At 37.3% G+C, this 18,083-nt stretch overlaps 1 protein-coding gene across 1 annotated transcript in view; it reads left to right on the top strand.

Moving 5' to 3' along the window:
- LOC139710450 (pseudouridylate synthase 7 homolog) overlaps positions 1-18,083 on the top strand; it is a 140,492-nt gene that overhangs the window by 101,133 nt on the left and 21,276 nt on the right. The window contains exons 8-9 of the mRNA XM_071622367.1: positions 421-483; positions 14,571-14,696. Of these exons, the coding sequence (XP_071478468.1) occupies positions 421-483; positions 14,571-14,696 (189 nt within the window). The remainder of the gene's footprint in view (positions 1-420; positions 484-14,570; positions 14,697-18,083) is intronic.

The raw sequence follows: 18,083 nt of genomic DNA, 5'->3' as shown, positions 1-18,083 counted from the left end.
ATGCCATATATTTTGATGAAGAGTTTTTATACAAAAACATATATCCTTTTTTATCAATTTTAGATATTTGAGATTTAATGTACTGAATATAAAAGAAATTCATTGAAATGTGTGATGATTTGATATCTTCACAAATGTTTCTCCCAATTTTTAAGTGCAGTGTAATTGAAAATGTTTTATTTTTTCCTTATATGTGGTGACCTTTAAAAGATTTGAATAAAGCTTTTATCTGTATTTGCATTCAAACTTTTCATAATCACTTGCAAAATCATCTAAAGTCTTGTCTTAAGTCTTGATTTGTGATGTATGTTCATGAAAAATATGGCATAATGTATACAGTTACATGTATCTATGATTGTTATGAAATACCAAGCAGTGATAATTTACACAGCATTGCTTGCATATTACTACTTTTCACAGACATGTGCACAAACCCCTGAACCTGGGTGAGCTGTCAGGCAACCACTTTGTCATCATTTTGAGGTTAGTTACCATGGTGATGGAAAAGGGGTTGGGGAGGTTTTTTTGGGGGGATCATGTAACCCCGTTCTTCATGCCACAGATTGTCGCCTAATACCGTTGTCAGCTTGTGTGGGGTCTTTTTCTCACTTCGTGGTTTCCACGTGAACTGTACACTTTTGATACAGAAACACACACAAAAACGTACAATAACATTATAGTGACCTGTTCGTCTTTGTTTACATGTATATATGTACTAAAACAAGAGAGTAGTCATTGAAATTTTGTGGATATATAGTATGATATCAATAGATATAGACATTGATAGATGGATACACAATGAATTTATGGATGGAAATGATGAATGGATGTGAAATAAGAAGAAAATATGTTCTTTGTGCAGAGAGGGTCAAAGGTCACTCTGTGGTCAGTGGTCTAAGATCAGCTATTTAAAAAAAAAATGTAAAATGAAGGGTCGTCTTCTTATAGAGGTGCATGTGACAATGATTGTGTGAGAAGCAAAGGCATCCCAGTCAACTGAATGTACAGTCAAAATGTAGCAGTCAAAATTGCTCTCATTCTTCCCAGTTTTTTGCTTCTTGTCTTTTTCTTTTTTTTTTTGTCTGGAAGTATTTCAGGCTGGGAAGAAGTCTACGAAAAACGAATCCAGGGTCTGTTTTCCCTGATGACAATATCCAGGGAAAATACATTACGGTATTAAAGCAAGTTGTTTTGCGGCATGACATTGTCGCGAATTGCTACCGGTATTCAGTGCATATAGTGTAGACAAGAACTTTCTCATGCATTTTAATGTTGCAATTCTTGGCTCTCGCAAAATTTGCAAAATTAGAATGCAGGCAAACATTTTGGGTTTTATAGGATTAGAGGCCTATTTTAACTGAAAAAGAAAAATTATTGTAAACATGAAGCCCCAGCTACTTGGTAAAGCTTAGTAAAAAGTGTCTGAAAACATGCACAGCACATTGGTCTCCTTTGGTATGATGTGATTTGATTGTTGATACTGTTTATTGATTATTACCAGTCACCTAGGGTCATTTTAGGGTCAACATAGTCTCCCTGCATGCCTGTGCGTGATTCATGGTGCTCTTAAATACTTAAATGGGCAGTGTGTAATCATGATTACAACTGATTTGGTCACATGGATTCTTTGATCCATCAAGCTGGAACTTGGGGACGGAATGCCTTCCGGAGAAACTGCATGTCACTGCAACCTGTCGAGTAATGAAACAAACAAATTAGCGTGAGCAGTAATGCAAAGTCTTTTTAGCAGCCGACATGTTATCGCGATCGACAAGATCATTGTCCCACAGGATCCCGCTGCAGCAGACAGGGCTGTCCTGGGTAAACGTAGCACCAAATGAAATTTTCCTCCCCGCTCTCATTTCTAATCGTGAGATGTTATTTTTGGCAGCACCTTCCATTGGATCCAGTGGTCATTGAACTCACATGACCCGACAAATTGACAGAATAGTAGTCTGCCAAATTCCCAAGTCATTGTTTCACGAAGACAACTGTCCTTCCCCTTCTCCCACCAATTATATTGCAAGATTCAAAGTGAAATAAACTGGGATATAATTCACTGTTATATGTCTTTTGTAAAAGCGAGAGACATGACTAGCTAGTCGGAACTGGACATTCTTTCTGTACCATGCTTCCGTAGGTGTTAGTGTTTCATCTGTCCCCTTTGTGGAGTGTATATGTCAAGACTAGTGGATGTTCATTCGAGTTACTTAAACCTCCCAGGGAATCTACTTTGAGCATAGAGAGGTTAATTATGCGTGAAATTGGGAATATCCACACTGGGTCAAGGGAATGATGCATGAATTAAAAGAACAATGGGCCCCGGTAGCTGCTGGATTTCCACTGAGCGTCTGAGAACAACAAGTGCGAATAATTGCTGTAAAGATGCTTTTCTAAAAGCAACATTGACTCTTTATGTTGTTGTTGTTTTTTAAGAAACATGACCACTTTCAGCTGTGTTATGACACTAAATTGTGCCTACTTCAGACCATAGTTTACCTCCATCTGATCTTGTTATTTGAAAGGAGAGCCATGTGTTTTGTAATTAATTAAATCTCTTACAACAACCACCCTAAAATCCCATTGACTTTGTATATATAAAGATATTGCCGATGGGGCTTAAAGGGACTGCACAGTACTGGTTGAGGTTGGAATTCATGCTTTGAACATTCCTAAGTGAGATAATGAAAAGCCTCTTATGAAATATGAAAGAGCATGTAATTTTAAGAAGGATTCAACGTTTATTTGATGAAAATTGGTTTTCAAATGGCTGAGATATCCCAAAAAAGTGCTAATAATAAAAGGCGACATGCCCCAACTTTATTAGTATCTCTTTGTTTCACCTTGTTTTTCGATATCTCAGCCATTTCAAAACCGATTTTCATCAAATAAACTTTTGATACCCCTTAGAACTGCATGCTCTTTGACATCTGATAGAGTGGTTTCTGAATATCTCACAAAACGTTAAAAGCTAAATCTTTACCTCGACCAGAACTGTACAGACCCCTGATGGTCACCTGTAAATCTCCCTAGACATCATACACCCAAGAATTCTAGGAGCATTCTTGTGTTTTCTCTTCTCTTTATGTTTTGTTTCTTGCCCGAGTGTCTATATGTTTACTTCACTATTTGTCATCAACTCCCACTGCGCATGTGATCGGAAGTAATTAAGCTGTCTAGAGAGCATTTTTCTCTTCTTCCATGAAGAGCTGAGTCCGAGTTCGTGGGCCATGTAAGGGAAGAGAGAGGGAGGGGAGAGAGATAGACCTGATCCCAGTCACGTACAATGTACGATCTGTAGCTGTTGAGCTACATGGGCACTGAGACAGCTAAGGTTTTGGGATGTCTCTATTCCTCTGATTAGAAGAAGAGGCCTTGCAGGTGGTGTAGGAGGGCTTTATTTTTTGGACAAAAATAAAGAAAAGGATGTCAGGGTTTATTAGGTGTGCCAGATCACAGAGCTGTGCAGAACTTTGGTCGAAACGATGGAATCATCTTGTTGTAAATCCTCCGCCCGCAGTCTGTCATAACCCAATCTTAGTCTCTTAATTCTCTTCTTTGCATTACATAGGAAATTGACATGCCATTTCTTTCAACTTGTGAATGGAATTGCTTTATGTGTTGTTGTTTTTGTTGTTGCTTTGATATTACAGCATTAAGACACAAGTGCTGAAAATCTGCACTTTTTTGTTAGTTTTCAACGACTCAATTCCTATCAATTTGCTGATCATTTTGTTTACCAATCGGTGGATGTGAATTATACAATTCCTTCCCCAATTGGGAAGTAGAATTTTCTGTGACAGTTAGATGCAACATGTAAAGATGGTCTATGCTGTAGTGTATGGACCTCCTCAGTGGCCCACTTCACTAGCACACAGCATCGAGGCACAGTCAGTGCCATTAAAAAAAAAAAAAAAATGACGAAATTTAGTCCCTCAAAGAAACGCCCTGCGGCCCTCGGGAATTAACCTGTCGTAAGCAATTAATGAGCTGTTCTCTTGTCTCCAAGTTTTCTGAGCGTTCCCAGACGGTACTTCCCATCCTGCCAAAATGAGTGGCGCGAGATCGTATATCTCGTTTCATGTACTGGACGCTGCATATTTGTCTGTAATATATGATGGTACACCATTGGATTTCTCTCTAAGAGGTATGAGCTTGTTGAGCAATTGCTGACAGGGCCACTGCGTGGTTGCAAAGAGAATCAGAGTTATTAGAGTAAATTATTGTCTTCTCTTGTGCCTCAACACGTATCATTTCAAAGTGATAAAGATGTCGGTAAAGGTGTAAAGCTGAAGAACCAAAGAGGGAGCTATGCTATAATAATTCTTCCAGATATAAGAACAACAGAAACCTTTGGTGTGCTAATTCCTATTGGATGGAATCACTAACAAATATGTCCCTGACTTGGCTGATACAAGTGACGAGTTCTCATTGCAACTTGAAGAGAATTTTGAAGATTTTGATTATGTCTATTATACCCAAATCTTTGCTTCACATGTCACATAACAGTACAGTTCTACTTAACTCAAGTATAGGAATAGAGGATTAGAATAAAATGTATGTAGTAAAGGACTGGTTGTGTACATAATTTGATGGAAAGTGTCTGCCAGTAGCAGTGTATCAAAGTGTTTCATGCTGTGTTAAGGTTTCAAAGATACAACAACTTTGCTTTCATAGTAAAGTTCTGATTGGAGTCATTTGGTTTCGTTTAGCCGCAATGATGTTGGTGGATGAAGGATCAACAAACAAAACATGATCTTTTGCAAGTAAATATTCTGAGTGAATATCATCATCTTCATAGCATCATGTAGATATGTAGATATTTTTGTGGAAAGGGTGAAATGCATAGAACAGTTGGTAAATGTGCTCTGAAGTTCTGGAATTGATAGGGTGGATGGGAGTAAGAGGGTATTCATTCACACAAATCAATTTTCATTATCAGTGAGAAACATGAAATGATAGCTTGATAATTTTTATTTTGTTGTATTGGTAGGGGTGTTTTAGGAAGCTTTTAGTGTACAGACGAATTAAGAGAAAGAAGAGGAAAAATTATCGACTGTGTCATTACAGTGGACCACTTGTATACATTTCCATTGCTGGTTTTAGATCATGGTCCTAAGAAGGTTTAGTAATGGTGACCAGGAAAAAAAAGGGGGGCAGTTTCAGTTATTTGGTGTTCATTCAAAGGTCAAAGAAAGTACATGTGAACTACCTGAACATCATGCACCTGATTAAGAGATATTTATAGGGAGTGACACAGTTCGGGAAGTGTCTTTGTGATATATCTTCTTCTAATCTCTCGTGATGCGTAAAAAAAAGTAAAATATTTTAAGCCGAGATCCAAGGTGATAAAGATCACATTGGGAAAAGAAAGAGAGAAAGATTCAGATTCATGAAAGAAGAAAGATATGAGGAATTAGTATGGGGGTAGGGAGGGGGAAGGAAAGGTTAGTGTAAGAGGTGGAAAAAAAGGAGAGAGAAAAGGAAGAACTAAAGGTGACAGCATTGAGATCTTGAGACTAAGGTTACCAGGGCAGTGATAGAGGGCAGTGTATTTTAGCTGTGGATGAGGGAATCACACAGGTGCCACATGGGGGATTGTTGAGGGAGAGAGATTGGTGTGCATGAGATTTTGATGACAGTTCCACATGCAGCAACAATGTAGTCTAATGTCTGCCAGCTACTGGAACATATTGCTTGATGATTCTTACACCTAGTTGTCATCTTCTTAAGATGTTAATGTGGAAAATATGTCATTGTCATGATTTTGTCCATCTTATTGCTCTCTTGCCTTGGTATTTGGGAAAACGTTCAGAACTATTGTTTCAGAGTCTCTACGATATTTTTTTTTTTTTGTGTGTGTGAAGTTCCTACTGCCCATTTATGTCTTTGTTTAGAAAGAATGCCAAAATGATTTCTAGTCAGACTGTAAATTAGCCTCTTTTAGCAAGCTGTTGAATATCAGGGGATAGCAAAATATGGTACATATGTACATGAAGATTATGGATTGATGCTCCTGTCACATACATGTATCTGTTTCAACCCACATAAGACACAAGATTATTCAGATGTTGCTTAATATATCCCCCCCCCAAAAAAAAAAGAAAAAGAAAAAAAAGATGAATAAATAAAAGAGAGAGAGAAAGAGGCTGAAGAAAATACAGAAGAGGAGATACCACACATACACTGCAATATGTAAAATTTAAACAAAATCAAGTATGCAAAGATTTAATGATCTATCTCTACCCAGAATGCTAAAAAGAAAAGCAAAATGTGCATAGGATAGTCCCATGTATGGGGATGTAGGTTGGATTTCAGGGAGGGGCTCAATGGTGGTGATGACACTGCCAAGTACATGTTAGGGTATGAGTAAGTGACAATGGAAAGCCAATCTCTATAGCAAGGCAAGTCATGCCTTACTCACAGGTTTCAAATAAGCTTCCCATGGTCCCTCTTTTGCAGTTCTTTTAAAAAAGGGAATCTGCTTTGATTTTGAGAGGTACCAGTATAAAACTGTGCCTTACTCACTGTGATTAACAATAGGGAGTTTTAACCACTGAGTCAGAGACTACACATCCTCTGTGGGAAATATTTTTGAAGTCATCACGCTTGACATTTCCTCACGAGAGAAACAATATGTTTCCTGAGTACTAAGTGTATTATCATCATTAATTCAATTTGATTCATATTCCATTACAAAAAGTGCGGTGACATCCTCCATAGGAAACGAGCATTTTTAAATGCACCGCGCAGAGCGCACAATCAGGTATAGGACATTTACACGGACTCTCGACTTTACGAACTCATACCTCCCAGAATATGTCTTTTTGCTTAAATGCACCTGGTTTTTATGAAAATCTAGATTTCAAGCTTGCTCTACATACCTCATTTGTAGAGTTTTGTGAAAATTTTACATCGGTACCTTTCGAGTTGAAAATTAGGTGTCATTTCTCACTCAAACGCAATCAGCTCTACGACAACATGCAATTTCACATTGACGGCGCAGTGTGCCAACTGTGAGCCTGAAAGCCATTTTGGGAGGGTTATTTTACTGCCATACCTGCTGTATTTGTACAATGCACCTGCCTAGTAGCTTGCAGCAAATACTCACGTGTATTCATACTGAGTTTAGAGGAATTTCGTGAAACTTCGCCATCGCCAGCAATTGCGTACTTCTCACTTGAATACGCTACGCTGATTGGCTAAATGTCATTGGCCTTACGAGGTCGCATCGGGTCAACGCATGATCGTGATGTAGTGCGTATGCAAATTCGTGATGTGACAATAGGTGCGCGCGTCTTTATTACTATTTAGATTTCAGAATACGTAGCATTTGCGGCGCGTGATTGCATCATGAATATGTATTATTCTTTAACACTCAACGCACTGTGATTGGTGGCATGCAAATGACGGATCTACATCATAGCTCATTATCTGTTTGCCACCGTTCGCGTGTAGACTTTTTGTAATGCATTCATTTTATTCAATCCGATAAGACCATTCAAACATACACTGTAGGTACAGATGCATGGATTCAAACTGACAACACAAACGAAATAGAATATGGAGACAGCAAGAAAAACAAAGTTTAATGAACAACTGCCACCATAAAAAATGCATTTGTATTAAAAGTCAAGTTTAAGTCAAATTAATACATGAAATGAAAAACCAACTAAGCAAATTATCAGCAGCAGTAAGAGTAGTAGTAGTAGTAGTAGTAGTAGTACTACTACTACTACTCCTACTACTACTACTACTACTACTACTACTACTACTACTACTACTACTACTACTACTAACATTCAGGCAGTTGTACAGAGCCCATTCAAAGGTAACATAAGAACTGGACAGGAGCAATATGATCAGATAAGTTTGCCTGCATGCAGCTAGTCTGTATTAGACAAGTAAATCTTGTGCATTACACATAACAGTATTTGCAGGCAATCCATGTCATACATTGTAGGTGTGGGCCCACTGTTCACTCTCACAGACCCATCATCCATTGAAATTGTGTGCAAACTAGATGTCAGTTGAATTGCCAGTGTTAATGGGAAACAAACCGGGGATTCAAGAGGGCGCGGTTGCTTGGACCCATGTTTGTGTGTTTGCCATGCTCCGAGAACATTCAGGTAAAACTGATTGGTCCAGTGAATATGTAAAAAGTGGATAAAAAAATTTCGGTCTCAGTTCATTGTATCTTGCTTCGGTCATTGTTCCTGGCTTGTTTCGCCTACTGTACATACAGATCCTCCAAAGACAATGTTTGCTTGCTAACCAGCTGTTGAAACTTGCATGCAAATATGTGATTACTTTGTTAAGTTGCTATGCGTCGTCAATTTTCATAGTGAAGATGGCTGCCATCATCATGCTATGCAGTGCCGTATATAATGAGAGTCTGGCCAACTCGGTTTTCGGCTTATGAGTTTTGAAGCCTGTGATTGGTCAAAAGTGGTCCCGTGATCTTTGCGGAGCCATGTCGTTACTAAAGTGCGCTCATACGCAGTGCCCATTGTTCACTACCCCTGATTTGTTAGGTTTTCATTATTACATCTGAGCGTACATGCTAACCCTAGACCGCGTAATACGCTGGGCAACGGCATGGCGTCCAATTTACGAGTTGGCCAGACTCTCTTTATATATGGCGCTGCATCATACCATTCAACAGCGCCCTCTTGAGTCTTAGGTCTGTGTACCTTTAAATACACCTTTCTTTAGAGGAGTTTTAAATGTTTACCTCTTTTACCCTTGTAGCCTCTCCTTCAGTTGCATCACTAGCTTTGTAACTAGTCAGTCTAAAATTATCCCCTTTGCTGATTCAAATCTTCTCATGCAACATTTACCGCAACAAAGTAATTTCATCAGCAATATGTCTCCCTCCCCTCCCCTCCCCCCCCCCCCACTACTCACTGTCATGTGCAAGAACATTCCTGTTCCATCAAGAAACAAAAAACAAAAACTTTTGATGAATCAAGTGTAAGACTGCTTTATCATATTCATTCTGCCTTTGGAGAGGGTTAGAGACTACCAAAAAAAAAAAAGCAGCTAGCTTTCCTTCAGGAAGTCATAAATTTTGGTTGCATATTAGACAGTTGTGGGAACTATCACAAGATGAACCTATCCTCCTTTTTTTTTTCCTTAAAGGGGTGATATAATTTTGGTTGAGATGGGGCTTCAAGCTTCTGATTTTTTTTCTGAGATAGTGAGGAACCTTTTCTGAAATATCAAAGAACATACAATGCTATGACAAAGTTTATTTGATGAAAATGATTTTTGATTGGCTGAGATATCCAAAACAAAGCAATCCTAATGAAAGCTGGGACCAACCTTTTACTAGGATCACTTTATTTTGCTTTGTTTTTGGATATCTCAGCCTTTTCCAAACATATTTTATCTAATAAACTTTGAATTCCTCCGAGAATTGTATTCTCCTTAATGTTTTATGATTGGTTTCTAATCATCTTGCAAAAATTGAAAAGCTGGATCTCCATCTCAACCTAAACTATATCGTATCCCTTTAATCATCAGTGTGGATTGTCACACAGGTAAAAAAAATCTCTGCAAGTCAGACCTGTCATCAGTACAAATTGCCAGACCACTTGTCAAACATTTCATTGTTATTTTGAGGCAGTTGGGATTTCCAGAGTGTCCTGAACTTGACATTGGTGTAATCATACCACCTGTTGTCAGGTAGCATGACTCATAGTTTCTTTCTATTCAAGTAATTTTGTATAATTTCTCTGATTAAGTCGACCTTGATTTGATAAGTCATATTTTCTAGTTTAATACCCCATGCCAAGATGACACTGAAGATTAAGCCAAGTTTCAAGACATTCCAATGAAAACATGGATATTGCTTAGAAAAAAAAGAAGAAAAAAAATCAGCTTAATCATGTCATTTGCTGTAAAGCATATTTATGCTGTCTATTTATTTCTTTCCGTATTTTTATTTTGTTTATCTGTTTATGTATTCATTCATTCATTCATTTTTTGTCCAGTTATTCACGAAATCATTCATTTATATTTACCCATCTATTTTATTCATGTATTCATTTACTTTATTTATTTGTAGTGACAGCTTTTGAGTTAGAAATTGCTTGTTTTGCATTATTTTATATTGTTTTTTGTCTTCTGTGATATGACTGTTTCAAAGTGTTGAAATTTGAAGTGTAAAGTGAAGTAACTGCATTGTTTTTGTTTTCTGAATTTTAGGTCAGTGGGAATAATAGTACTTGTAGCAATAATTTTTTACAGCATTGTTTATTATTATTATTATCATTATTATTATTATTATTATTATTATTATTATTATTATTATTATTATTATTATTATTATTATTATTATTATCATTATTATCATCATCATCATCATCATCCTCATCATCGTTGTAACTACCATCATCAACAAGATTACAATTATTTGTACAAGTATCAAAATAACTATGAAATAGATTATGAGAGTGAAATGACAGAAATCGCTTAGAAATTTGTATCATGTTTAACCAATCAATGAAAGAGCAGTTTGGAATAGGAAAGAACGAGATTGTAGAAAGAAAGTGGGACATATCTAGATTTGATTGATTGAGAAGATTTTCAAGTCTTTTGAGTGCCATTTTGGTGTCTCGGTATCTGTGATGTGTGAGTGACTAGGCCTTGTATGATCCTACATGTACTTGCAAAAGGAAAACACATTTGGTATTTTCTTTTCTTACAAAAAGAAAAAAAAAAAGATACCTTCAGCTTCCGCTACCTTAACCCAACTTGTAATACGTCAGACTTCCATGGAGAGGTGTCTATGATGTTGAATTAATCACACCTTCCTGGACTTTGTGGGCTTAAATCCTCCCAAGCCTTGGTTTATGCAGACTTCTTAACCCAGAGTTGGATGCTGGAGTGAATGTTTGTGAGAAAGTTCAGATCCCTATGCCAGGGGTAGATAAGCAGGCTTATTTATGATCAGTTCTGTTGTTTTAGCCTCTGATTCACTGGGTAGGACTAGATGATAGAGAAAAAAAATAAACAACACAGAGGAGGATATTATGTTTTGCTTCCAAGCATGAAGTGTAAAACAAACTTTGTTTTTCAGGTTTGTTTCCTGATGTGTTTTTAGAAGTCTTGACGGGAAATTTACCCCATACATACACGTTGTATACAGATTTACAATGTAGTGAATGTACAATATAAACAGTGGAACACATCAGTGAAGTTTGGGGAAGACCAAACAAGCCATTGAAGAGTAAAGTTCAACTTTTTTAGTTTTCTATCCATTGTGTTTTATAGGTCTTAAAATGGGATTTACCTCATATGTGCAATTAGTGAATGCAGAAATATTAATTGTATACATCAGTGAAATTTTGGACAATCAAACAAGCAATTAAAAACTAAGATTAATGTACCCGTTGAGGAAGAGTACCAAGTATACTTGGGCAAGTGTTTATGGGAAATGTGTGTTGTAGCAAAATCAGTCTGTCCTCAGCGGGTTAACAATGACTTTAAGAATTGTAACAAAGTTGAAGAGTGTGAAGGCAGTAATATATTATTACTATTCATGAATCATCTTCTCACAAGAAGGTTTAGAAATCATTCTCTATCTATTTATCTGTCCATCCATCCATTTATCTATCTATTCAATTATGTATAAACATAAATATACAACACATACAATTGTATCATTTCCTCTCCAATGTATCTCTGTTCATCTGTCTTTATTTCACTGTGTATCATATTGGTGATAGTCTCCTAAGGATTTTAAAGGGAGTTTTTCACAGTCTCATCATAGAGATTGTTTAAATGAGAGAAAGGGGGGGGGGGAGGAGTGGGTTCCATGATGAGCATGTCCTTTCTAATGTCTATTAAACATGTAATTTAATTTTGAGGTATACTGTTAAAATGACATAAATAGTGGACAGATCTATGTAGGTTGAGATACCTGCAAGACGGCAAGTTTGTTTGAAGGTATAAAGTCAACCACGCTATAAACTGCTTTTGTGGCATCTTCTTTCGATTGTTGTGAATAGTGTGCTCCAAAGCACACTATTCTGTCTTAGAGACAAAATTTGTTGAATTCAAAGTGGCTTGTCAGAAACTGCCTAATGCAAGAGGGATAAAATGGATGGGGGATGGGTTAATATGATACAGGGGGGAGGGGTTGCAAAGGGAGCCCTCTCTAGTTGAGAGTAAGACAGGAAGTCTCACTGGCAGCGAGTTCCTTCCTAGCTGTCGACTTCAATCAGGAGTTTAGACTTGACAAGTCTTGCTCCTAGTTCCCCCCAACATTTTTCTTTTCTTTCGCTTTTTCATTAGTTACGTTCAGACGGGAGCCCTTAACCTCGAAGTTAGGAAACTTCGAGGTTAGAGCTTGTAGTTAGGGACCGTGAAGACGCACTCGTAGTTAGCAAACCTCGAGGTTTGCTCGATGTTTCGAGCCACGAGAAATCTTATGGTTAGCGCTCTAACCACGAGCCGCGGGGGGTCCCCACTCGTAGTTAAGCACCGTGTGGACACAAAAAACAACGAACTCGAAGTTAAGAGTGACCTCGCCGTAAACTCCAGCCCCCCACAATTTCCCTCTGCTTCCGGGTCAACCTCCCAAACGTACACCACAAATACACTACACGTGAAAAACCTATGACGCACGACACAACAACATCATCTTTTCTTCTCATGCGCTTGATCTCTGAAACTGAACACGTCGAACTCGCTACTGTATTCTATATTCTTCTCCGACGCTAAAAAAGAAATGTTTTCGACGAATATCTTCATAAAGGCATAAAGTCATCAGTGCAGTGCTATCTCTGCATATCATGACAGAGAAAAAGAGTACCTGTAAGCGAGTCCGACAGGGTTGGACTAAGGAATAAATAGACGCCTTGTTAGCAGTGTGGGCTTAAACTTCCGGTTTTGTGGTTTTAACATCGAGTGGGACCCATTCGTAGTTACGGGGGGCAGAAGCTTAACCTCGAAGTTTCGTAACCTCGAGGTTACGATTCGTCGTGTGGACACACGTCGTAGTTAGGGGGCAAGAGCTAAACCTCGAGGTTTCCTAACCTCGAGGTTAGGGCCTGCCGTCTGAACGTAACTATTGTGTGCCAGAAAATGTCTTTAACAGAAGTGGCCCTGGGTTATTCATAGTCTGCATCATATATATCAGAGCCTCGATTCCTAACTGATTTGTGTGCCACGAGTGCCATGTTCATCCCCCAGTAACCAAATGTGAGAATCAAAAGAACCTGTAGAAAGGAATAGTCTAGAAGTGTTTCCTACCCATTGATGACAATTCTTTGTATTTCATGTTAGATGTCATCTGATAACAGCCAGATTTCTGCCATTCCATATTTTCTAGGCTGGCTGTGTACATTGCCCCCCCCCCCCCCCCGACTCCTATATGTTGTGTGCTGTGGAGCACTTTGTTGTACTGTGGTGGTGTCATTTGAAATGTGCACCTTGAGATACATGGTGTACTATGTAAAGCTGCAGTAATGATCTCACACAAGATTAACCAAGAGGTCACACTGCTACTGTTTATCATGAATGACAATATATCTCGATATCTTACAAGATATTTAGTTTTGAATGGAAGCATCATTGGGCCATTGTATAGGTCTAAGTTTGAAAACAACAACAACATGTATACAGGGTTTCTAGTGCATATTTTGATGGTTAACATAGAATTTGAGGCTTTATTCTTCAAGGTTATGCAAATGTGGCATACGTAACACTTGAGAATGTTTTTGTTTGTGTGTTTTCAGTGCTCCAATTTGATTACAAATCGTGTTTGAAATTCATCTCACTGTATAGATATGTGTGTATTATTTCATGATTGGCGCTGGGTTTTAAAGGACAAGTTCACCTTCGTAAACATAAGGATTGAGAGAATGTAGCAATATTAGTAGAACACATCATTGAAAGTTTGAGGAAAATCAGACAATCCGTTCAAAAGTTATGAATTTTTGAAGTTTTTGTGCAGTACCCGCTGGATGAGAAGACTACTGCAGTGTATGAATAACTTAGATGTCACATGCATACAACAATATAAGGAAAATATAAAGAGAATTTCACAAAATTCCATCTTTTGAAAAAAGTACACATTCCCCTGACTCGTTACCGATAAATGTTATGGGTAATATTATTCCCCCTGCCTTTAGAAAGAGGCAAGTCAATTGCTCTTTTATCATGCGAAAAAAGTGAAAGTATGTTGAATTTTCTTTTATATTTTCTTTATACTGTTGTACGCATATGACTCACAAGCTGTAGTAGTCTCCTCATCCAGCGGTTCCAACACAAAAATTTAAAAAATTCATAACTTTTGCATCGATTGTCCAATTTTCCTCAAACTTCACTGATGTGTTCTACTAATATTGTTGCATTTTCTCAATCCTTATGTTTATGAAGGTGAACTTGTCCTTTAAATGCTTGATATAATGGCAAAGTATACATAGAAAGCATGGTATAGAATGGTGCTTGCAACTGATTTAGATTTGTCCATGCGGGAACATGGCTGTTCTTTCATACAAAACATATTTATCTCATTGTTTTATTTTGTACTGTATTGTGTCAACTCCTTTCCATATCAGAATGGTGAAGGCAAGCCAAGAGCAGATAGACACCGCCATGTCTGCTCTGAGGGACTCCGGCTTCATCAACTACTTTGGCATGCAACGTTTCGGCAACTCGCTGATCGCAACGTACCTTGTCGGCAGGTAAAGTTTGCAAACATCATATTGTCTGCGTGTTCGTGGTGAGGTTTGGCCATAGTCGAGGTGACTTGTTTTTACCAATCACCAAACATGGGCCTATTTCATAAAGATTGCGCGTTAGTTGAAATCAATCGCAAATTGCGTTTCATGAACAGCTTTGCACTTGATCACAAGTGACGCTCAATCCACTGCAAGTTACACTTGATTTTTCTTGGAAATCAAACACGTGTTTTTATGAAACAGTACTTATCCTCACTATTGAACTTACGCTTGATTCACCGCGTTACGTTCTAAAAATTGGGCATAAGATCAATAGCAACTCTTCATGAAACAGGCTCGTGGGTAGTTAAAGACTAGCATGAATAAACATTTCATTTGCCTCCGAAGTGTTACGGGGAAAGTGTTCCAGATTTACTGACTTTTCACCTTGATAGCCAGAAGGAGACATAGGAAAAGACAAATTAAGAAAGAAAAATTAAGAAAAAGAGACAAGATAGGCACCTGTCGGCTAATTAGAGTGTGGTATTTCCTGCAGTCAACAGTTGCACTAAAGAGGAATGTATATTTAGAAGGCACACGGGGTGAAAAGTACGCCACCAACTGTTGATGATGACAAAAGTTGGAATACTTTGTCAGAAGGCTGACATAACATCCTTCCAAAATGACGGGAGAATGCAACAAGTTCCTTCTCTTTATACATATTTCTGTGCTGCACTGCGCCATTGAGCTGTCTTTGAGAAGCTATGCAAGCTGCATGCATTCACATGTACATGGCAACCATTTTTGTGCAGACTCTGATAGTTCATAGCCCTTGGTGTGGCCTGTTGATTTTGATATCGTGAAGAAATATGACAAGAACTATGAATATATCTTATCAAAGTATGCCTCAAAATAGTTAAGAGCAAGCTTGTAGCTTAAAACTAACAAGGGAATCAACAATGAGGTTATATTATACTGTGTTACAGAACAGAAGTCCAATTAAAGCATTTTTTTTAATAAGCCTTGAAACAACTGAGCTCAAGTATTTGCAATGTACACATAGCTAGAACTCACTAATGAATTACAATAAACAGAGATTTTAGTAATCTCAAACTTATGAATCAATACAACAACAACAAATAATGATAATAATAATAGTAATAATAATAATAATGATAATAATAATAATAATAATAATAATAATAATAACAATAATAATAATGATAATAATAATAATAATATCAATAACAATGATAATGAGATAGTGGCTTCATATAAAGCTCTAAAGTCTGTCAGAAATGATACTCATGCACTGTTACATAACCAACATGAAACTATACATTGTCACCATACTGACATAGGAAAATTAATTACAATAATTTATTGGAACAAATGAAATACAAACACAAAAAACACACAAATGACTTGGTGTCCTCCTGTCTGTTACCTGCTACAGTGATATCCGCCATCTGCTCAGGTCCTCCTCATGAAATTTTTCAAAGCTTGTAGGGTGCTCCCATTGCTGTTGGTCATTGTTTTTTTTTTGTTTTTTTTTTTTTTGGGGGGGGAGAGATCTTATGTTCTCAGTCACTAGGAACCACAAGAATTGAAGTTAGCTCTTTCCGGGACAGGTCTAAATGTACACTGGTACAGAATTTCACTTAAATTGTTTCATCTTAGCCAGGAGGTAATGTCAAGGACGTTGCTTGCACTTTTGCTGTCTGCGAGAGAAATCTTTCTTTTAACTCTTTCAGAGTTTGATTGACAGTATTCAACAAACGTTCATCTTTAGGTACAAAGTGTATTTGTTAAAGAGCTTTTTGTCTTATAATCGCAGTCTCGTGCATTTCTCTCTTTTTTTATCAGACAAAAATCAACCATGAATGACGTAATTGCTCAGTTCCTCTTTCAAGATTAGGACACAAATATAAATGCATTTATTCATGCTGTGTAGATTTTGCCTGATTTTTTAAAACTTTTTTTTTAATTAAACAGTGAATCAAACTACAGTATGTATGAGTTTAGGTTACATTGTTTGCAATTTACACAAAGAAAACAAATTCAAATCAGATCAAATTTGTTCTCAATTTGCTATTCTGATATGAAGAGAAAGTATATAAACAGTAATGTTTTCCTCTCCTTAAAATTGACAGTTTTTCCCTAATTGCAGAGCAAACAGCTGATGGGCATATCAGTTTTCTTTCTAAACAAATAGCGAGGCCCTGTTACATAAAAAGTTGCAATCAAATATAAGTCAGGTTATCAGCCAATCAGAATTGAGTATTCAGAAACTTATGTTTGATTTTCTGACTTATGTTTGATCTCAACTTTTATTCAACTGGGCACAGGCCAAATTGAGACATATTTGTATATGTACACAATAAATCAGCACAAAAGAGAGAAACAAACAAACATGACACTGAAGAAGCACAGATTTACATGAACTATGTTTATATCACACTTTGATGTGATGACACTAAATTTGAAAACTGAACAGGAATTGTCATCATTCTCAATGTTCTCATCTTCATTAGATTTCTACTGTCTTCTCCCCACCCCTTCACTGCCTTTAGAAGTAATTTGTGTGAATTGTGTTGTCTCTGTATCAGGAATTAGATTTACACATCTGATTTGTGTCATTTTTTTCTCAAAACTTATCCTTTTCTCTGTCTAGATTTTGAATTTAAATATGTAGAATTCAGTATAATCATGCTTTATGATAGCATCGATAGGCTCATTCTGTCCATTTCTGGTATGTTGTTACTATCTGTTTTCCTCACACATGGACTATGAGAAAGTGTCCATAAAACCTTTAAAGAGTAGATAACCATGCATAAATAAATTATCAATTTAGAGTAGCTTTGCATCTTTAATGTAATCACAAATAGTGTGTGTGAGAGAGTCACAACTCATGTACGTAAAAGATCCCGCTTCATTTATTCATTGCAAAGAGCAGGGTGTTTAACCCAGTGTAGTGGTCCGGCCTTGCATCCAACTGTGGACCCCTTGGAAGAGCAGCTAGTGTAGCTGCATATATGGGCTATCCAGCCATATTCTAAAATGGAAATTATATGAACAAACAAAAACAAAGTAGATCCGAAAATTTGTTTGCAGAGGTTGCCGTGAAGTTTCCAATCTCTCTTCTGCTTCGCACAATCCTGCAACTTCCAATACCCTTTTCCTCAAAAGTAGTGTACTTATAATTATATTTATGTTTCAGTTTTAGTCATTTATGTTTGCTGTTTAAGAACATTCAATCTTGGTGACTTATTGTTAAGTATATTATTTTCCATTTGAGACTCTCCTCACTCAGAATTTGACATTAACTTAAACATCTTCTATGTCAACTTTCTGTTGCTTTTGTGATGTACGGTATTTTTTTTTTAATGGGGGGGGGGGGGGTGAGTTGTA

The sequence above is a fragment of the Diadema antillarum genome, unplaced genomic scaffold, assembly GCF_040938485.1.
Source record: "Diadema antillarum isolate AM-2024a unplaced genomic scaffold, OU_Dant_1.0 seq00001533_RagTag, whole genome shotgun sequence".
Taxonomy (NCBI): Eukaryota; Metazoa; Echinodermata; class Echinoidea; order Diadematoida; family Diadematidae; genus Diadema; species Diadema antillarum.
Note: the sequence above shows the minus strand (reverse complement) of the source record. Positions and strands in the feature narration are given on the sequence as shown.